The sequence below is a fragment of the Primulina tabacum genome, chromosome 4, assembly GCF_025594145.1.
Source record: "Primulina tabacum isolate GXHZ01 chromosome 4, ASM2559414v2, whole genome shotgun sequence".
NCBI lineage: Eukaryota > Viridiplantae > Streptophyta > Magnoliopsida > Lamiales > Gesneriaceae > Primulina > Primulina tabacum.
In genome coordinates, this window is record NC_134553.1 from 5112825 (window position 1) to 5136631 (window position 23807).

At 32.3% G+C, this 23807-nt stretch overlaps 4 protein-coding genes across 4 annotated transcripts; all 4 read right to left on the bottom strand.

The window, feature by feature from the left end:
• Positions 1–3146: 3146 nt before the first annotated feature.
• LOC142541477 (auxin-responsive protein SAUR71-like) lies at positions 3147–4390 on the bottom strand. Its single transcript, XM_075648006.1, has one exon. The coding sequence runs from the start codon at positions 4306–4308 to the stop codon at positions 3949–3951; it is 360 nt and encodes a 119-aa protein (XP_075504121.1). The 5' UTR covers positions 4309–4390; the 3' UTR covers positions 3147–3948.
• A 4330-nt stretch (positions 4391–8720) lies between these two features.
• Positions 8721–9596, bottom strand: LOC142541478 (uncharacterized). Its single transcript, XM_075648007.1, has one exon. The coding sequence runs from the start codon at positions 9410–9412 to the stop codon at positions 8807–8809; it is 606 nt and encodes a 201-aa protein (XP_075504122.1). The 5' UTR covers positions 9413–9596; the 3' UTR covers positions 8721–8806.
• Positions 9597–15887: 6291 nt separating this feature from the next.
• On the bottom strand, positions 15888–17874 carry LOC142542709 (alkane hydroxylase MAH1-like). The gene has a single exon (XM_075649490.1). It carries the CDS (start codon positions 17725–17727, stop codon positions 16204–16206), a length of 1524 nt encoding a protein of 507 aa, XP_075505605.1. The 5' UTR covers positions 17728–17874; the 3' UTR covers positions 15888–16203.
• Positions 17875–20761: 2887 nt separating this feature from the next.
• On the bottom strand, positions 20762–22635 carry LOC142542710 (alkane hydroxylase MAH1-like). The gene is given in 2 exon segments (XM_075649492.1): positions 20762–20977; positions 20979–22635. Coding segments are annotated over 2 exon segments (1521 nt in total). The 5' UTR covers positions 22443–22635; the 3' UTR covers positions 20762–20920.
• Positions 22636–23807: the final 1172 nt, after the last annotated feature.

Here is a 23807-nt window from a genome sequence, read left to right on the forward strand (position 1 = left end):
TATATTTTTCCTGAGTTCAATATTATCCACAAGTTATTAAAATTCATTCTTACTGATATCTCCTTCATTTATTTTATTTAACAATCTCGGCACGTGCAAGTTCGGTGGCAGGTATTATACAGCCGACCTCTAATTAAATGAAATATGACTTTTCCAATGTTTTAAATATTTGACGCAGGATGCATTTCTACCCACGGGGATTGTTCAAATAAATAAATTATTAAATTTATATATATCTCTCAAAATATGAAACTATGATTTAATTCATTTGCTATATTTTTTAGGGCTTTCCAAGTGACCTAATAATGAAATAAAAAAATAAATTTAATTGGAATAATTATATCCTCGGCATATTTGCTATACGTTTTATGAATTTATTTTATTTATTTAATTAAATAATATTTATATTTTAATTATATTATTATAATTAAATGTTTCATTTAATACCCTATTGCTCTGGATTATGTATTAACAATATACACAAGAATAATGGTTTGGAATTCAAGGTGTCGGACCAACTTATTCAATGGCGTGCTTGAACTGAACTGTTTGTACTATAGATTTCATATCCATGAAATATTTTGGATCAGTCTACGTTCACTTAATTTCAAATATACTCATTTGTTATTTCACACTGATATTTTATCCTTCCGATGTACGAATATTATTTTATATAAATAACTATTAAAATTAATGAAGTGTGAGTATTTGAATAACCACTTAAAATTATTGATATTGTGTAATAAAAATATTTAAATATTACAAAAAATTAATATACAAAAATGTTTAAATCATTTTAGAAAAATCTTAGACGAGGGTAACAATATTCTGCCATCAAATAGACTTCTTCATCTTTGCATTCAATATATTGATCGAATGAAATTGTTATCAATAAAAAATATATAAAAAAATTTACTTATTATTTTGTCTATTAGTATTTAGATAATCATTAAATATTTTTTAAAAAATATAAATTCTTATTATATATTAGATAAATGTATTTGATTAAAAATATTTATTTATTTTTAAATCATGTTAAAAATTATTTATAAGATACACAATAATAATAACGATAATAACAATAATAATAATATCAATTTATGAATATTCAATGTATCGAAAATCACGACGATATTGTCCGCTAAAAAATTGCAAAGAAAACTTTTGTGAGACGTCTCACGAATCAGTTTTTTGATACATATTTTCTATTTGATTTTTTCACATGGAAAAATATTATTTTTTATGTCAAAAATATAACTTATTATTATAAATATGAACATGGTTGACTAGCCTCACAGATAAAGATATGTGAAATTTTATCAAAAGATCTAAAACGTAATATTATGTAAAAACGTATATTTTAATTAATATTTTAGAGAATAGTGATTACTTAAGTTATAAAAATAATATAAAACTCAAAATCATAATCTAAATTAAAAACGATAATAAACATTTAAATATATATTATATATTCCAAGGACATCATCATATTTAAATATGAATTTTTGAAAAATAGAAATCGATTGAATCATTTATACAATTTATATTAACAATCAAATATATCAAAGTAACACAAAATCATAACTCTGATTAAATGAATTGTTATAATAATGCAAAAATTTATATGTAGTTTATTTTTTAATGGATTTCAGTTTCAATTTGAATAAATTCATAAATTAATTTTGAATTGATATAACGAAGAATTAAATTCAAATTTGAAGTAATAAAAGAATTGATATAATCTATGCTAATAATAAATGAAATTTATATTTTCAAATATATTTAAATTCGCATTTGAATTTTTTTAAAAGGAAATTGAAAAGTTTTGATAAAAATATCAATAAAAAATACATAAAATTAAATTTTGTGATCATTTATGGTAGTACACCTATTTCGAAATCTCTAATACTTATTTCATTTTTTAGATTTGTCATTTTCACATAAACTTATTATTTTAGACAAAAATTCAGTTTATTAATATCTAGGCTTGGAGCGAGTAGATAATCAGTATACTTCAAGATCGTAATAGAGGTACCTAAGTATTGACTAATATATTCAACCGTATATGCATGTTTATGTATTGTATTTTACTTGTCATATGATCACGATGCCTATTCTATTTGTCATGATATTTTATGTGGTATTTGCATATTCAGTCGAATCTTGTATTTTTTGAGATAACCTTGATTGAGTAAGGTCATGCAGTCCTATTTTCTTGGACAATTGAGTCTCATGATCCAACCACCGACTCTACGGACCAATATGCTACGTCGACCAGGACATTTCATAACCAAAATCTTGACATGACTGTGGGAGCCACCAATTTACTCGATGTATTAGCGTGCTACCCTCGATGCCTAGACACAGACTGATAATGAGCCAATGAACATGGCTCAGCCAATGAGTCTACCATTGTTCTTACTATTGCCTGTCGCTAATGTTGTACCCTTTTGAATTGGAGTTTGACATTATTGTGTAGCTTAATCAACCTCTGCTGTGGTATATATGAAATTTGTCTCAGATATTTCATCAAATATATTTTAATTAATATTTTAGAGAGTTGTGATTATTTAAGTTATAAAAATAATATAAAACTCAAAATCATAATCTAAATTAAAAACGCTAATAAACATTTAAATATATATTATATTTTCAAAGGACATCATCATATTTATATATGAATTTTTGAAAAATAGAAATCGATTGAATCATTTATACAATTTATATTAACAATCAAATATATCAAAGTAACACAAAATCATAACTCGGATTAAATGAATTGTTATAATAATGCAAAAATTTATATGTAGTTTATTTTTTAATGGATTTCAGTTTCAATTTGAATAAATTCATAAATTAATTTTGAATTGATATAACGAAGAATTAAATTCAAATTTGAAGTAATAAAAGAATTGATATAATCTATGCTAATAATAAATGAAATTTATATTTTCAAATATATTTAAATTCGCATTTGAATTTTTTTAAAAGGAAATTGAAAAGTTTTGATAAAAATATCAATAAAAAATACATAAAATTAAATTTTGTGATCATTTATGGTAGTACACCTATTTCGAAATCTCTAATACTTATTTCATTTTTTAGATTTGTCATTTTCACATAAACTTATTATTTTAGACAAAAACTCAAATTTATTAATATATATATAATGAAAATTGCATCAGATATGAAATACAACCACACTAAATATCATTTCAAAATCTTTCTTGAGTAGTTCTAATGTGAAGAAATAATCTCACGAATCTACGACAATGAAATAGAGCGATCTGATCCATATTTACAATGAAAATGATATTTTTAATATAAAAAATAATATTTTTTCATGGTTCGAATCAAATAGAAGACCAATATCACTAATTTGATCTATAAGATCATCTCGTAAAAATTTTTGTGTTTTTTTTTATCCAAATCTCTCTCTTAAATTAAATTTTTTCACCGAAGCACTGGTTACTTTCTAATATAAAGCGTGTTCTCTAGAGAAATTATGTGCATGACCGTTTAAGAATCAAATGGAATGACTTAGATGTCAAGGTAAAAGCTGTTACTTTGAATAATTGAAGGGGCAAAACAAAATATATATTTTTTAATATATATAAATATATACATATTTTTAACTAAAATTTATATTTTTTTGAAATAAATTATATCTGATTTTAAAACGGATCACTTCCAAAGACTTCCGGGCTTGCTAAATGCTAAGGGGCCACAGCCAACAAGACGAGGTCGAGGAGGGACGTGAAAATTGCTCAAAAAGACGAAATGATCATGATCCATTTTCTGCTCTGGTTTTTCCACAAAATTAGACCTTAATATTTATTTCACTCCTTCGCTTTGCTATTTACCAAGAATTGAAGCAGCAGTGGACCTCAAAAAAATCGATTGACTTTATACGCCAGTATGTTCGCGGCGCCGTCGCGTCGGAATTAGCTAATGCAATTCTTCGGAGAGCGAGTTGATGATCTCCAGGAGGTCGCGTGACTCACCTCCGACGCTTAGCATCTCGAGCACGCGCTTGAAGAGGAACACGTGACAGGGAATCCGGAGCACGCCTGTCTGCCTGTACCCGTACTCTTGCGCCGATTTGTTGAGAAGCTTTACGAATATCGGGTGGTTCAAAAACTCCGCACTCACGACGAATCGTTCCATTTCGTCTCCGACGTACACCGGCAAATGACCCTCGGGCACGCCGCCGGACCTATTTCGATAATCATCCGCCGAGCGCGGGCGTATCAAACAGTAGTTAGAAGAATCGGCTACTTTTGAGAATCTTCTCATGAGTTTCCTCATAATTTGCTAACGAAACGTAGAAATTTTTGGGTTTGGTTTCAGAGAGAGAGAGAGAGAGAGAGAGAGCGAAGCGGGCTGTGAGGGAAGAGAGTTTTGGGGGTATAAATATACAAGGGAGAAGGGGCATTCGTTGGTTGGCAGAATTTCCAAAAAAATCGAATAGACCGTATTTTAATTTTCCCATAAAAATATATATATATAACGGGAAACACTAAAGCCAACAAAATTGTAAAGGCTAGGCGGTTAAATTATTGTGTTGTTGGATTGGGTTTCAATTGATTTTGCAATGTTGAAGAAAATATAATTAGGTTAAATTAATTATATTGTTACATGATTAATAAATTATAAGAATTATATAAACAATATGTATATTCGGAGTAGTTCTTTTGTGAGACGGTCTCACGAATCTTTATTTGTGAGACGGGTCAACCTTACCGATATTCACAATAAAAAGTAATATTCTTAGCATAAAAATTAATATTTTTTCACTGGATGACCCAAATAAGAGATCTGTATAATAAAATACGACATGTGAGACCGTCTCACACAAGTTTTTACCATATATCCTAGAGTGAAAACGATTGAAACAGAAAGACGTAATCACTCATCTAGAAGAAAGAATCAAAATAAGAGAGCGCTTTCCTAATTGAAGGCAACAACTTTACATTGATACGCATAGACTTGAAAGTTAGATGAAATAAATCCGAGATAAATGATTTTTCTTAGTTTAACATTGAGATTTTTGCATTCGTCTTCTTTATGTATTTATTGTGTGTTGTACATATATCTCTTATCGAGCTGCAAAAATTACAAAATAAAAAATGGTTCACATGTCTATGAAGAGAAAATTGTTTGACGCCTGAATCCTAATAACCAAGTCAATAAGCTAAACAAAAAAAAAAAAAAATTGCCTATGGTTTTAGGTTATCACGTATAAGTGTGACATCCAACTAACCTAAGCCACCCTAGTTGAGATTTTTAAATAAAAAAAATCAGTGATTAAGCATGCAAATCACAATTAGGGTGGGGGTTTCCCCTTTTAATACACAATTATAACACTTAATAAAAATTTGAATATTAGGTTGAACATGGAAGGTGGTTAATAAAGATCGAAATCTGGCAAATCGATCACGTTTTATAGATTGCAAACACTTTTGTGTCAAATTCAGCTATCCGGGGAGAACACTTTCAAAATTTTATGTTGTTAAACTTCAAATTTTACATTTTTCAAACTTCATATAATTAGTATTCTTGTTTTTTTTTTTTACAAAAACTTGTGTGAGACGGTCTCACGGGTTATATTTTGTGAGACGGATATCTTATTTGGGTCATCCATGAAAAATATTAATTTTTATGCTAAGAGTATTACTTTTTATTGTGAATATCGATAGGGTTGACCCGTCTCACAGATAAAGATTCATGAGATCGTCTCACAAGAAATCTAACTTTTTTTTTCAAAATCAGATTTTATTTGTTCACACGCGTAGTCTATTTAAAATTTCCTAAATATAATTTTAAAAACTTAAATTTTAGATTCAAGTTTTAATTTTCTTTATAAAATGAGAACTTAAAAAAATGACTGTACAAACAATCAAATCACGAATTACATGTATGAAAGGTAAAATACCAAATTAATAAATAACATGAGCCCACATTAACGGAAACTCTTGGGAATTGGGGTTATTCCATCCAAGTATTTTTTCATGAAAAAAATTCACTTGATATGGTTTTACGTGTCGTATTTTACGAGACGGATCTTTTATTTGAGTTATTCATAAAAAAATTTTAATTTTTATGCTAAGAGCATTAATTTTTATTGTGAATATCGGTAGGGTTGACCCATATCACAAATAAAGATTCGTGAGACCGTCTCACAAGAGACCTACTCTTTTTTCAATATGATGTCCTCTTCAACCGTTAGTTCTTGTATCATCAATATATACGTCAATTTACATGAAGATGTGAATAACTCACAATATCTAATAATATTAAAATGGTTGGAAAAACTTTCCATTTGCTGTGTTTCGCTACGGTCAAGTCGAAATTAATTCCTACTGCCTATTTTCCCGATTTTAATTTAATTTTGAGATTTAAAATTGAATGTTGTTTATTTGCATTTCAAAGGCGGAGGGTTGGTATGAGACACGGAGAAAGGTTGGGATGAAATATTAGCCGACAAAAAAATGTACTCAATTAACCGAACCAACACAAGAATAATTTTTTTTTTAAAATAAAGAAAACAGACTGAGAATGGATAGATATTGACAAATCGATCGGTGGGCCCGTCGGGCTAATCATGGGCCCGGTATTGTATTTTGTCCGTAATTGGCGAGGTCTGGGGATGATGGGAAGGAAAAAGAAGCTAAGTCAAGACTCAAGAACGAAATATATGTTAGATTTCCCACCGTTGTAGAAATTGGTTCAATGATCGTAGAGAACATCGTTTAAAAATGGATATGCAAAGACTTATGTAAGACGGTCTCACGTATCGTATTTTGTGATCTCTTATTTGGGTCATCTATGAAAAATATTATTTTTTATGTTTAGAGTATTACTTTTTATTATGAATATCGGTAGAGTTGACCCGTCTCATAGATAAAAATTTGTGAGACCGGTCTCACAAGATATTTACTCATTTGATAATTTATCGCATTTGTTGATTTAAACGAGTTTTGATACATAACTTTAAAACATTTAAATATTCTCAGCTTTTAAGATTGTTTTTCTAAAAAAATTAAAAACGATTTCGACGTTTTGATAAATACTAATTTTTTTAATTTTTAAATAGGAGTCAGAAACATATGCTCAAACGCCAAAAAAATTTGTTTCCAAATAAAACACACTCTCTTAGTCCGATATTAAAAATAATTCTATGGTTTCGATTTAAATCAAAGATTTTACAACAAAAAAATATGTAATCGATTTTACATTAGATGAATTTGAATTTCTTTCATCTATTGATATAATGAAAGGGTTTTTTTTTCCCCCAAATGTATGTAATTTTATAACATTCAAACAATTCCGGTGAACTCATGTTGTGTTTAGGTTGATAGATTTAATTCAGATGAATTGATTTTGATTTGGAGAATGATTTAGGAAATGAAATTTAAATGACTTTGATTTTATATGTATTTAAAGTCTACAACGTTAAAATTGCGTCCTAAAATAAAACGTTGGAAAAATGAGATCAGTCTAATTATTATGCCCTAATAAAGAGAGGACACGTAAATTATACTCTAGAAAGTCCGAAGCTGACCATATCACAGTCACTACTTAATGCGATTGGAAAAGCCTAATCCAAAATTTGAAGATCGCCTTGTTGCCTCCCCTAGCAGAAGGATCTTTATTGCTGGTTTTCAACGCACAAATTACTCGTGAGTATATATTTTTATTTGAATTGTGCGAGATTATATTCGTGAGACAGAGTGATGATGTTCGTATCTATTTTTTTAGCTTAGATGCAATATTTTTCACGGTTGAGTCACATATGATATCCGTCTAACAAAATTGACATGTGAACGGTTTACTATTGGGTTTATTGATTGAAAAATCAGAAAGAGAATGTGGTTGAAGACATAAAATTATGAAGAATAAAAATGGTGGGATTATATCAAGTTGCATGTTAAATATTTAATCTTTAAAGGGATTTAAATGTGGTTTTTGTAATATTTCTTACTAACTAGTTGTCCTATCCCATGGGGTACGCGGAGCCAGGGCTAGCGGTTATATTTGACGATTGTGGAAAGTAGACGAAGGGGAATTGCATAGTGGGGCTTGGGGTGTTGAAAAATACGCGGTGGGCACGATTCAAGTTACAGGATTTGGGTCCATTTTGCTGACTTTGGAGCTTTGTCTCATTTAGGTATCACTAGCCGGACGACATAGTCCCATATTTGTCTTTGTTTCAAAGGTAAAAACATGTGTGAGACGGTCTCACGGGTCGTATTTTGTGAGACGGATCTCTTATTCTAGTCATCCATGGAAAAATATTATTTTTTATCGTAAGAGTATTAATTTTTATTGTGAATATCCTTATGGTTGATCCGTCTCACAGATAAAGGTTCGTGAGACCGTCTCATAAGAGACCTGCTCATTTAAAAAAAAAATTAATACGCTAATACGTATTTCATTTTTAAAAAATCAAACACATAAAACCCTTATTTTATAAAAAAAATTGACACATTTACTCTATATGGTAAGAGATTTTATGTCTGATTTTTAAAAATATGATATCTAAAATGCGATTAAATATGCGAAGCATGATATATCTCGACTCGTTTTTTGGGTCTACCTGGCACATGGGCCATGGTGTTATTGGGGTCAACCGGAATGAGTGATCCGTTAATGATGAATATAAGCCCAAATAAGATGGACTCTTGATTCTCACGCTCACAAACGCGATACTAATTGCTTAAAAAATAAATAAATAAATAAATAATAACAATTTCTCCGAAGACTAAATTATCAAAGGAAATGAAAAGCCAAATGTATCCATCAATCAACCGCATAAAACAACCCTTGTGAGAGCCAGAGCCAAACAGCCCGCAGCAAACAAAAATAGCACCACAAAATCCCTGCCCGACCATTTCCGAACGGGTTCAGACCCGACCCACAAACTCTTGGCCCTTCTCAGGGCATCGACCTCCTTGAGCAGATCGAACTCCAATCCCTTTCTCTTCAATTCGTCCACACACTTCTCCAAAAGCTTCGAATCCTCTTTCTCCCTTTCCAGCATCTTCTCCAAGTGGGATTCGACGTCGTTCTTGTACCGAATGGCCCATACGAAGCCGAGGGTGCATAGAAGTGAGCTGACTGAAGGGACACATGATCTACGGCAGAGCTGGGTCCGGGTCCCGCCGGAGGTGGCGCCGAAGAGGAGGATCAAGGCGGTGGAGTGGAAGAGGAAGAAGAGGCAGTAGAGTTGGGTTATTTCCTTTCTGGTGGAGTCGATTTGGGTTTGTTTCAGGGAGATTCGATTAAGGATCAACTCTTGTTCTTTGAGCCATTGCTTGAGGAGAAGTTTGTGGGTCGGGTTCTCGGCGATTTGATGGAGAGGGTGCGGAGGTTTCGGGTACGTTATCGGTAAATTGCTTGAATCGGCCATTGATTTGGTGGTGATTTACAGTAGAGAGGGCATTAAAACTTGAATGAAAGTAAGAATAAGGTGGAATACAGTGCAAGGAAGGAGCGCTCTTGGGCACCAACGGTCAAGTTTATTTATTTATATTTTGAATTTTGGCAACGGTCGAATTCACCAATCAATATTACGCCATAATACGGGGATCCGATGAAATTACGATTATTCCAAACACAAACTTTTAGCAAATATCATTTTTATACTTTTTTGGAGCTTAGTCCAATAAAAAGCTTATTTTTTCGCGCCTTTGGAGTGAGTTTTAAAAGAGAAGGTATTTAGAAAATGGCAATCTTGTAAGTTGGAACATTAATAGATTTCAAATTTTTGTAAAGCTAATCAATCCAAAATTAAAGAGCCAAAGCCCATATAAAATCCAAGAGCAATAACCACTCCATATTGATTAATTTGCAACTAAAAGCATTACACAATAGAATTTGATGGTACCAAAATTTTACTTTGTGTTTGATATGGAGAGCGAGTTTTCAAATTTTCGTGGTTGGGTAGATCAGGTCGGGACTCTTAGTTTGCACATATAAAAATAGGGTTAGGGGCGTGAAAGAGTTTTTCGGTGTGACCTATCTCATACTTAAATCAGTCCGGAGAATAAACTCAAGATAGAGATATATTAATGCTAAATAAGCAAGAGAAAGTGAGAGCTAAAACTGTAACCAATAACTGATATTTATAGAAGGAGAAGGTTAGTTACATTGTTGGAGTACGACTCCTGCTGAGATAGAATCTCACCTGAGATAGGAGACCCCAAACATCTGAACTCTGTGACCATGTCGACTGAGACTATTTTCTTATCTTGATTAGATTTAACAAAATCCCTCATTTATTGAGACCCCTTATCTATTAATGAGAATGTCTTTACATTCCTTAACTGCATCAGGGCTCGGATTTCTTGGTCTCTTGGTGGGCTCGGACTTCTAGCTGTATGGTTGGGTTTGGTATCTAGGCCCTTATATCAACAATGAAGTTTGAACCCTAAAGGGCCGAGACTAATTTTGAAATGAGCTTGGATCCACCCAAATGTGTCAATTTTATAGGGTATCAATATAATTATACCAAAAATTAAAGATCTCAAAGTTGAAAAATATATCATTTTTTGTACAATGGGGTGAAGGAGAATTTTCAATTTCCTATCTGATCGAAATATTACCCTGAAATTTAAACTCTATCATATGATTCTTGGGAATTAACCCGCCAAGAATCATGTTGGTAAGAAAATCGTTGATATTTTTTAATTTATGTCAAAAAAATTTGCAGAGATATTTTGCTGAAATATAGAAAGAAAAGAAGACATTTTTTTGGAGCATTCAAAATGTGATTTTTCGGCTATGAAAACTTACTTTATTTTTGGATATCATGCGTAGGAAATTTATAAAAACATGTATATCATGAAAAAATGACCAAGATGCGTTTTAACTGTATATTTAATAACAGACAAAAACTTGTGTGAGACGGTCTCACGAGTCGTATTTTGTGAGACGTATCTCTTATTTGGGTCATCCATGAAAAAATATTACTTTTTATGCTAAGAGTATTACTTCTTATTGTGAATATTGGTAATATTGACACGTCTCACAGATAAAGATTCGTGAGACCGTATCACAAGAAACATGTTCTTAATAATATAATATTTAAACTGTTGATTTCTCATATATATATATAGGAATTTTAAGGATCTATTTCTCTAGAGGATTTTAACTTTTTTGAATCTCCTCAAATTTTTTAGGTTATTAAAATCCGCCATCCCCATTCTATCGTTTAAAAAAAATGTTTTATTGCAACTATTGGACAATTTTAAGATAACAATCTTAGTCCCTAATTTCCAATTTACGCGCCTTGCCGAAAGTTAAAAAGCAAAAATTTGTTGCGGGTATTGACAATTTTAAAACAATTATCTTAGCCCCAATTTTTGCAATTTACGTGTCTTGTTGGAAGTAATTTTTTTTTTTTTTTGGGAAATATTGACAATTTTAAAATAATAATCTTAGTCCTCATTTTCCAATTTACGTGTCTTGTTGAAATTAGTGATGTGAATTCCCTTAAGGGCTGTTAGTACTTCTTTATCAACCATTGTTGTCGTAAGAGATGAAAGAACTGAAATTGTTCGGAAGTTGTCTCATGAGATGTTGCAAAAACAATGAATTAAGATTGATCATGAGATAAGTCCCGACTGAAGTTGGACTCTATATTTTTAAGATGAATTTGTCCACACATGTTGCTTATGGGATGAGACAATCGTTTCTGAAATACAAATTCTTATGTTTTGAGATAGAAGTATTCCAAATCACAAAATCAGACAAACTTCCATAATCCTTCTTAAACTTTCTTTATGAACAAACAAAAATTATACGCAACAATATGCAGAGCACAAAAATGTATGTGTTTTTTCGAGTTTTTGATTACCTAACCTTATTTCAATACGGGGTAGGAGTTTATTTATACTTTTCCAAGGGTTGTAGGGAACTTTTCGCGATTAGTTGTGTCCCTAGGTTAAGATTCAAGTTGATCCGTCAGATCTTGATTAAATGGTACTGTATATTATATTGCACCTTGTTTGACGAGCCACAACTATTGTATCACATCCCTTAATCAGATTCAATATGGTGTGTCCATTTTAATTGGACGCTTCAGTTCACATATCTTCAAGATGATCAAAATCTTCGGATGCAACCCTAAATCTAATAGTTCTCAACCGTCGGTCTCGATCTAATTGTCCAGATTTCATCTACTTGATCTAGATGAATCTACTCAATCTGATCATTATTTAATTGTGTTGATAGCATCCATTCTTGAATCTTCACACCTTTTTATCATTAAATCCATTACCCCTACATATCACGGTTCAATGGCTCGTAACCGCTGTCATCTCATTCGTCCTAGTGGTGCACAATCACTCGCCACACGTACACTAAATAGACAACTGCCATGTCACCTCACGCCACGTCATTGAGCCACCATTTTTTCATTCGTGTAAGGAATTTCTCATCATTGCTACATGCGTCGTCAATGTGGCCTTTGTGTCGCGCTCGGCTAGGTCTCATGAAGGTATTTTAGCTTCTTGGACTCTCAATGCGACCTTTGTGTCGCGCTCGGCTAGGTCCATGGAGCTCTATGTGAGTCTCTCGTGTTTGGTCGGTGCATAATCTCTCCTTCATATAGAGCTGTCAAACGAGCTAGCGGGACAGTCTAGTCCATAACTCGCCACAACTCAACACTAGGCGAGGCGGGGCAGGTCAGGTTGATAATTTCCCAACCCATGCCAACCAATATTGGGCTGCGTGTTATGCGGGTTGGATATATTAAAAAATTAAAAGTACGAGGAAAAATTATTAATCAAATATTTCAAGACAATTTCTAATTGTACTACAATAAGAAATTAAAATTGCGTAAAACACAAATTTGAAAAAAGTTTGACGTTATATCATTATAATCAGTTTTACATCTTTGTCACTTAGATTATTTTTGATAGTTGATCAGAGATTAAAATGAAACCACAATCATGTATTGTTTGATTATTAAACTTAGATTGTCCTAATCAAACATACACTGATTGAATTTCTACTTAGTCAAATCACCTAAGTAGAGTTACGCAAGGATCAAAAACCAAATAGATAGATAATGAGATATATTATCTTTATCATATCTTATGAAGAGTTGACAAGATTGTATGTGAGATTTGACAAGGTTGTAAAACTCATAATTCTGGAACATTTTAGAATGATCCATGCATACTTTAGAGAGATAATAAATACATGCATGCAGGAGTACTTGATGCGAGACACACATGCAACACAATCAAAAATTTCAAGAAAATCAAAATCACTCTATCCTCTCAAGTCATATTCGCCCACCACCTTTTGAAGGACACCCACGGCCGAGACACAACTTACACTACCGTACGTCTGCCACGCCGCCACGGGATTGAGCACCGCTTTCCGACCGTTGATTATCGACTCAAATTTCGTATAAATTTCTAGTGCGATCTAGATGAGCAATATAGTTATCAATTGTGAACTTGATTATGTGTTTGAAAAAAGGTGAATTCGGTTGATTGTTCAAGAGAATTATAACAAGATTTATCTCCGCTAATTTCGGAATAGTTGGAGCCGAATGTTATATGTTAAAAATAATACACGATAAACACTTTATTGCTGGATTTAAGAACCAGTTTGACACCCAAACAAGTTTTGATAGTCAAAATCGTAGAATTCTTGAAAATTTTAAACATTCGCTACTGTGGGGACCCGGATGCTAATTCATTTTTTAATCGTCTGTGGGAATAATTAAATCAATTATAATAAACATGGTCTAATTTTTTATTTTTTTTATTTTTATACAAGTATCAAATGCGGAACGTAATGGAATTCATTCGAATATATACATCGAAACAACGTACAAGTCTTGTACCATATACAGTCATTTAAAACTAAGGTTTAACAACTACATATCAAGTGTTCAAACCCTATCTATAATCCAAGTCCGTAGTCTCCACTCTAATCACGATTTCTCTTAATCTTCTCGACCATGATCCTGTCCCACCTGTTGCCATGCACACGACAACAGCCGGATAACTCCGGTGAGAAATACATCTCAGTATAAATCAACGATACATGCAATCATATAATCAATATAAAGCATGAAACAGATATCAGTAATATGTATCAAAATCTGAAAACATAATTCAATATAAATCTGTTAATCAACTCATGACTCTATATCTCAGACTAGACTTATTCCTAGTCTAGAGATTCCGGTTTCCAGACGTTGGCATACTATATCGAATCTCAGTACTAGAAGTAAATCCACCTCTAATCAAACATCGATATAAACCAAACATCCAGTGTCTTGACCTATCCGTCAAAGACTTTGGCACCTCCGCCAATCACTATTCTGTGACAATGTGCAATGGGCCAGTGACGATTCCATCACCATCTGACCCTTCTGTCACAAGACCAATCGTCTAATACATGCTTTCTATAAATCAATAGAACAAGCATATCAATTCAAATCAATGTACACAATAACAATCAGTATGTGGTTTAGGAAACTCAAGTATTTCACACTTGAGTCATTCTCCCGGTTCGACATTGACTTATACCTTTCGTTCGTAGTCTTGGTCTGAAGAATTGGAAATTCTGAATTCAAGACTGTCTCTGTCAATCTGAAATGACATATCGAGAATAGTAATATCAATATTCCATTCCCAATTCAATATTAAATCCGATCAATCTGAATCTAATTCAAAATTAACTAGCATAACGGCACAATCCCGATATCCCCGTCAATGCAATATCAACAGATATCAATTACAAATCATAACCAATATCCGATACAATTCAGAATCAGTCAATAATCCAAATCTGTTCAATTTCCAATTAATATAATCAGAAAATCAAAATAATTCCATAATCAATCTGTTCTTCAATCTGACTTCGATTCTACGACGTCTAACATATCCAGAACACCATATAATGATCAAATAATAATTTCTCCAATATCATAATTTCAAATGATAACAGAACTCAATAAAACTTACGTTCAGTTGTAGCTGTTGATAAGAGGAGTACAGAACCGTGCTCGGATTGAAATTCTGATAGAAGGATCGTACAAAATCAAATTCTAAGCAAAATTGAAGCTTGAGAGAATTTGCTTTGGAGAACTCTCGGTTTCTTGCTTCTGAATTGTGAAGGAGATTGCAAATATATATACTTACATAGCAAGCCAAGTGTCCCATTAAATATCATTAATTGCACTTTAGCCTCTGAAATCTCCACTATTTGCAATTTAGTCCTCACAACTCTTTTTAATTCAATTTCAGTTCTATGGAATTGTAAAACCATGGAATATAACTCAACATTCCATAATTCATAAATTAAATAATCTCGAATTAAAATGATAAAATCTCGGGCCTTACAGCTACGACATTGCAGTAATTTCATTTTTTCTTTTTTAAAAAAATTCCAGTAATTTTCTTTTCAAGTTTGATTGAGGTGTAATTTATAAAGTGTGTTATGCCATAAACGAGATAACACGGAGAAATAATCGTAATAGTTAAATTTTGAATTATAATAAAGGGTGGATTCCTTAACCCTATTTTTCTTATTATTTGGAGTCCAATTTTTCTTATTTTTTGAGTGTTGTTTAATGGTATTTATTGTCGAAATATTTACAATTGGGACATTTTTCTTAGAATGTCTATAGTACCAACTTGGAATGACTTAATAGATTATAATTTAAATCAAGGAAGAGTTATTTATCCACTTGTGAGATTGTTTCAGAGTTATCTTTGTGAGACGAGTTTCCAACTCGATTCAGTCCATTAAAATTTTAATTTTTTATGTCAAAACTATTATTTATCTCCACAAATATGGAACGAGTCGGTTTGTCTCACTTACGTGATTATCTTACAAAAAAACATACAATATCATCAAAGAAAATGCTTAGGTTAGCACAAAATAGCGTTCATCTCCAATCATACAAATCCAAATGTCAACATTACACACAACAAGTTTGATATCAATTATTTAGCTTCACAAAATAACTTGCCACATTCACAGTTCTCCTGGATGCATCTCTAAGTCACCATTAACTGATTCTCGGATCTATTCGCCTTTCGGACAAACGTTATTCTTAGATTTTGTTCCTGAGATAGAGCAAAAATAGATATTTCTGTACTGGCATATCTAAAATATTACAGTGCGTAGAGAATATATCATCGAGTATGACAGAATATTTAGACGGCCGATTTAGCACACGTTCCTTTTGGACAACTTCACTCTCAATCCATGTTTCATTTGAATTATGATAGAATCACTTGCAGAAACATTGTGCCCTTTCACCACTTCAATGTTGTAACGGTATATAACAGTCGCAGCCACCATTTTCATCTGAATAAAGGCCATTTCTTTACCTAGACAAGTTCGTGGCCCGGCATTGAAGGCGGGGAACTTGTAGGATGGCTCGTGTTTGATACCACCGCGTTCCAAAATCCATCTCTCCGGCTTGAAATCTAGGCAGTCTTTCCCCCATATCATCTCCATTCTTCCCATTGAATAGAAACAAAGCAGAACCATTTTGTTCTCAGGAATGTGATTTCCTGTCGGAAGAATATCGGGTCGAATTGGAGCTTTATGTTCCAAGGCCACCGGAGGGAATAGCCTGAGAGACTCACATAGAGCTCCATGGAGGTATTTTAGCTTCTTGGACTCTTCCACGCTGAAGTTCCTCCATTTCTTATCCTCCTTTTCGTGCAATTCGTCCTCGATCTCTTGTCGAATCTTCATTTCCGCTGAAGGGTTTGCAGCAAGTAACCAGAAAAGCCATGCGAGACAAGTACTTGTTGTATCTCTCCCTGCAAGCATCAAATTTAACGACGTGTCCCTCAGGAATTCTCTCGAGTCATCCCTTGAAGTATAGTTCTTTATCTCTTCATATTTCCTGTCGAAAGATTTCAACATGTTGAAATCATCTTCCTCTTTTTCTACTCCATCATCAACCGTAACACGGGGATATATAAATTGGTCGAACGATTTCCAAGCTTTCATCAAAGTCCTCTCTTTACCAATTTGCAGCCATTTTTGGAGCTTCCAGATCCACTCAGGCACCATATGCCTATGCATCAGGGCTTCCACAGCGCCATTGAAGGCCTTCTCACAAGGAATATACGGCAAATCAACGGACAAACTATCTGGATCATAATCCAGAACTAATTTACAAATGTTGTCAAAAGTGAATCTCTGGAAGACATCCTGCAAATCTAACTCAACCCCTTTTCCAAGGAACCCGTCAAGAACCGGAATCAATCCCTTTTCAATTTTCTCCCACATATTCCTCTCCATGAAACTGTAAAAATTGGGCTGAGTCATCAGTGAAAGCGTCGTTTTCCTGTGAAATTCCCACAACTCGAAATCAGCATTGAAAATCCCATCTCCCAAGATTTCAAAAATCTTCCTGAATTCAGGACCCTTTGGGTAGTTCGAGAATTTTTTGCTAAGAACATGATGAATATTTGCAGGATCACTCGTGGCCAAGATATCCATCTTGCAAAACCAAGGCCCTTTGAACTCAAACGTCCCACTCGATTCTGTTAAGACTTCTGTTGCATACTCGTGAATTCGATGAGAATTCTGAAGAACAGCCGGGAGCATTCCGAGAACTGGCCAATTAGTCGGCACCGAGCTCTTCTTCTGGGTTGATCTAATCGTCAAGAAACAGAGAAATATTACACTGATGGGAATCAAAAAGATCTCAAGATATGCGAAGAGGGCCATGTATTCAAGAAGATAGGATTTCTTTTTCTTTTTCTGGTGTGTTTTTTGGCTACTTCTTGAAGAGTTATAGAGGATGACATGAAATGGATGAAGTTGGGAGACCTCTTCTTATTGCGTCGCTATGTATTACAGTATGGGGTATTGCTGCGGTGTCTGTTAGACAGACAATGCTTCCAAATAAATCACGGATTTCTTTTTATTTGGATCGATTATTTAATAATAATATTATTATATTATATTAGGTTTATTTGGATTTATTCATTTCAAATTAATAAATCTGAAATTAATTTAACTTAAAAGAAAATAAATTCAAATTTACCCATAATTGGTTACAACATAATTATAATAATCACTTTCAAATCATTAAAGAGTAGGTTTCTTGTGAGATGGTCTCACGAATCTTTATATGTGAGACGAGCCAACCCTATCGATATTCACAATAAAAAGTAATATTTTTATGACAAAAAGTAATATTTTTTTCATGGATGACCCAAATATGATATCTGTCTCACAAAATACGACTTGTGAGACCGTCTCACACAAGTTTTTGTCATCATTAAAACGTTAAAAACATTTGAAATCTATTATGATTGATATAATAAATATGTAGGATATGAATTTAAGTTTTATTTATTTAAGTTATTTAGTAATAAAATAAATTTAAAATCATAGAATTGGAATGAAAGTCAAATTTAAGTGATTCATTTTATATTATTTCACAAACATTTTATCAGTTTGATATTATATATATATATATATAACAATTTTAGAACATCTTTTGAAAAAAAACTATCTTTAGAACATTTTTTGAAAAAGAATTAATGTTCATATTAGTTATAATTGCTGGAGGCTCTTACGCAAAGGTAAAACCTGAAATAAAATTTTAGATATGAAGAATATAGTTAAAATAATTTTATTTGAAATACTTAAAATTATATTTTGTGTGTTCGTATTTTTTTTAAATACATCTAAACTTGATTCACCTTCAATAATTTAAATACAAAAATAATATTAAGAATATGTAAACTTTTATTTATACGGATGCAACAATAAAAATGATACAGCTAAAATAAATGCCTCTTGTAAACTGGGGACGCGAGATCCGATTGGTTAGTAAACTGATCTATTTGGTAGGTGAATGAGCTCACCTGACTAGTAAATGGGTACACGTAGACAATATACAGTTAATTTGTGGGGTGTCATCTGCGTCACGAATACTCGTTAAGTGGGCGTCGGGAGGATTCCAGAGTAGACACTCCGTGCTCAAATCAGTAAACAGTCCAAAGAAAACTCAGAGAACTAAAGAACTTTTATAAAAATTAGAACATGCCTTGAATTGTCCGAAAATTATTCTATTTATAGATTTTTAAGAGCGTCTAATGAGCTTAGGCTTCTGCAAGCATAATCAATATTTTGGACCTTAATAGTGTTAAACCTAATTGATTTTATTAATCCAACAAATAATCGATCTTATACACATCAAAAAATATAAAACAATTGAGAATATATTTACTTTGAATAATTTTTTATTAATTTTTACATGTAAATATCCTACGAGATATTATTTTTTTACTTAAAAAAATTATCATAGCACTTTTCTTTCTAAAATTTCAATTTATAGAATTTAAAAATAATTTTCCCCGATGCAATAAAAATATAAACCGGTATTGATTAACTTGATTTTACGAACAACAATTAATAAAACATAATTATTACTCTATTTTTATGTTAATAACACCTGTCATAATTTTTTTGTAAAATGTCATTTTGTATGAAATAAGATGCTTCATATATTAAAATAATATAGATAGATTCAAATTTTAAAAACATATCTATATTAAATTTAAATATATTAGATACTAATATAGAAATATAATCAATTGGGTAAAGAATTTGATAGTGATATTTATATAGGGAATTTTAAAATCGAATAATTAGTACATAGTTGAGAAGAGGCAGATGAACTTAAATGCATCAAGTATCATATACAATAACCTCAACGAAAAAGCATCTGTAAGCACGAACTCAAAAATTTACACGAGATCATCCCACGATTCAATTTTGTAAGACATATCATGTCGAGTTAAGCATACATTAGTGAGAGTAGTATTAGGATGATAACCTCTTGGGAAGTTCTCATGCGTCAAACTGCTAAAGTTGTGCCGCTTGACCTTGTTTGCTGATTTGGCCGTAAAAGAGTGACATCATATCTTAATGGGAATACCGTCTCTGCTGTAGACAGGACCGACGGTAGAGAAAGGGTAAGACTGATCTTTAAGGAATATGAGACAGCACCAATAGATAGACACGCACCTCCCCGAACCCATATACCTAACAGTACGACCCATTAGCACACAAATAGGTGAACTATGCGCTGTCACAATATAAGAAAATAAAGATACACCTTAGACCATCTCCAACTCATAAATCTATTTTGGTGCAGAAAACCAGTTTCTGCACCAAAATAGTGCAGTTTCTGCACCGAATATAACATTTATTTCCAACCCATTTACTTCAAATCTTACACTAAAATGTATATTCCTAAAATATTATTTTTGTTTACTATTTATTTATAAATTTAACAATATAATTATAATTAATGTTAATATTAGTCTTAATTATTAAAATAATATATTATTGAATATATTATTATTAAAGATATCAAATTATTAAATAATATAATTATTTTATTAAAAGAATCTTAATTATAATTATTTTAAATATATTATTGAATATATTATTATTTAATTATTATATAAATAATATTTATAATTTTTAATATTAATATTTATAATTTAAAAAAACAAAAAAAATTAAAAAAAAATAAAATTGGCGCAGAGCTCCCCCTCTGCGCCAAATTCGGCGCAGAGGGGAAAGCGTTTGATCCTAACATATTACTTATCCGACCCATCCCAATTAAAAAATATTATTTTTTTATGAAGAAATTATTAATTTTTACTCTAGGTATGGAACAAGTCAACATGTTTCACAAATATATATAGATCTATGAGACCATTTGACACAAAATAAAATTAATCTCCAATCAGACCCATCCAATATATATCAACTTGAAACACCACCAATTTTGATATCCGTTATTCAATTATTTAGCTTTACATTATTCATATTCAATTGTATTTCGGATGCATGCCTCTACGTATACATCAAGTATAGAAGAATATTTAGACCTGATTTAGCACACGTTCCTTTTGGACAACTTCACTCTCAATCCATGTTTCATTTGAATTATGAACAGAATCACTTGCAGAAACCTTGTGACCTTTCACCACTTCAATGTTGTAATGGTATATAACAGTCGCAGCCACCATTTTCATCTGAATAAAGGCCATTTCTTTACCTAGACAAGTTCGTGGCCCGGCATTGAAGGCGGGGAACTTGTAGGATGGCTCGTGTTTGATACCACCGCGTTCCAAAATCCATCTCTCCGGCTTGAAATCTAGGCAATCTTTCCCCCATATCATCTCCATTCTTCCCATTGAATAGAAACAAAGAACAACCATTTTGTTCTCAGGAATGTGATTTCCTGTCGGAAGAATATCGGGTCGAATAGGAGCTTTATGCTCCAAGGCCACCGGAGGGAATAGCCTGAGAGACTCACATAAAGCTCCATGGAGGTATTTTAGCTTCTTGGACTCATCCACGCTGAAGTTCCTCCATTTCTTATCCTCCTTTTCGTGCAATTCGTCCTCAATTTCTTGTCGAATCTTCATTTCCGCTGAAGGGTTTGCAGCAAGTAACCAGAAAAGCCATGCGAGACAAGTACTTGTTGTATCTCTCCCTGCAAGCATCAAATTTAACGACGTGTCCCTCAAGAATTCTCTCGAGTCACCCCTTGAAGTATAGTTCTTTATCTCTTCATATTTCCTTTCGAAAGATTTCAACATGTTGAAATCATCTTCCTCTTTATCTACTCCATCATTAATCGAAACACGTGGATATATAAATTCGTCGAACGACTTCCATGCTTTCATCAAAGTCTTCTCTTTACCAATTTGCAGCCATTTTTGGAGCTTCCAGATCCACTCGGGCACTATATGCCTATGCATCAGAGCTTCAACAGCGCCATTGAAGGCCTTCTCACAAGGAATATACGGCAAATCAACGGACAAACTCTCTGGATCATAACCCAGAACTAATTTACAAATGTTGTCAAAAGTGAATCTCTGGAAAACATCCTGCAAATCTAACTCAACCCCTTTTTCCAGGAACCCGTCAAGAACCGGAATCAATCCTCCTTCAATTTTCTCCCACGTATTTCTCTCGAAGAAACTGTAGAATTTGGTCTGAATCATCAGGGAAAGCGTCGTTTTCCTGTGAAATTCCCATAGCTCGAAATCAGCATTGAAAATCCCATCTCCCAAGATTTCAAAAATCTTCCTAAATTCAGGACCCTTTGGGTAGTTCGGAAAGTTCTTACTGAAAACATGATGAATATTTGCTGGATCACTCGTTAACAACATATCCATGTTGCAAAACCAAGGCCCTTTGAACTCAAATGTCCCATTCGATTCTTCTAAGATTTCTGTTGCGTACTCGTGTATTCGATTAGCGTTGTGAAGAATACCCGGAAGCATTCCGAGAACTGGCCAATTAGTCGGGGCAAAGCTCTTCTTCTGGGTTCTAATCATCAAGAAATATAGGAACATGACACTGATGGGAATCAAAAGAATCTCAAGATATGCATAAAGGGCCATTGACTCAACTCTAAAGAACGAGTGAGATTTTCTTTTTCAAAAAAATGAAACAAGAAAAAATCTTTTCTGGGTATTACTCTAAGCTCTCCCTTTTTTTGTGTGACAAGAAATGGTTGGAGTGGGGGACGCCTTTTATTGTTGTGGCTTTGCCCAACGGTATGGGGTTTGCTGCGTTCTCTGTTAGAAAGGCAATGCTTCCGAATAAATCACGGAATTCGTTTTATATTTATATTGATCATATATTTAATAATATTTTCCTCAAAAAATATATATAATAGTATTATCATGTTTTATAAAAATATACACAACCTCCTTTAAATTTATATGATTCGTCATATAATAATTCAAACGGAAGAAAACCCGATAATTGTTCAAATTAGACGCCAAAAAATTGCTTTGGCTAAATTCCATACCAGATTATACAAAATATTAGAGTTATAAATCATTATAATATTTATATATGGATTTATTATTTCATTACACGAGTCAAACGATGACTGTATATTCTTATCCTCTGTCTATTATACGAGGATTAGCTAAGTTTTACATTACTTTCATGTATCTGATTCCAAAAAATTCAAAATCCAAGCAAAGACTAAAATATTTGACAGGTTCTAATCTCTGTTAGGTTTTTTTTCCTGGGTTGGGTTCGGTTTTTTGAAATGATTAAGGGCATGAATTATGTTTTTGGATTCTTTACTGTTTTTGTTATTGATTTCTCTAAGATCAGGCTTGGTTTTTTATAATAAGTTAATAATGAATTAATTGATAAAAAAAAGAAAGATAAATATTTGATTTTGTAGTCTTTATCCTATCCGACAGTTTCATATTTACCTATATCATAACTACATATTTAATTTTATTTTCTTTTTAAAAATTTACAAAAAAATTCATCTTTATGCATATTGATATAATATGAATCAAATACATTACTGTTCACTAATATTGAAAGAAAATGAAATAAAAAACAAAGCGCATGTGGTATTTGAAATAGTCGAGGCTAATATTTAAGTAGTGGCCACTCCTAATTAAAGAAATACGGTATATTTCACTATTTTTTAGCCACATTTATCTACGTTTCTCTTATTTTAGAAGACCCAATAAGTTGATTTCGTGATTAAATTGGATGTCATTGAAATAAAATTATCCCTCACACAATTCACTTTCAAAACCTAATAATTGACTATCGAGAGTTCAAATACAAGCCGGATATATTATGAGTAGGCTTTTTGTGAGACGATCTCACGAATCTTTATCTGTGAGATGAGTCAATCCTATCGATATTCACAATAAAAAGTAATATTCTTAGCATAAAAAGTAATACTTTTTCATGGATGATCTAAATAAGAGATCTGTCTCACAAAA

Coding starts and splice junctions, on each gene's coding strand:
- LOC142541477 (XM_075648006.1), bottom strand. CDS start 4,308: ATGAGGAAACTCATGAGAAGATTCTCAAAAGTAGCCGATTCTTCTAAC.
- LOC142541478 (XM_075648007.1), bottom strand. CDS start 9,412: ATGGCCGATTCAAGCAATTTACCGATAACGTACCCGAAACCTCCGCAC.
- LOC142542709 (XM_075649490.1), bottom strand. CDS start 17,727: ATGGCCCTCTTCGCATATCTTGAGATCTTTTTGATTCCCATCAGTGTA.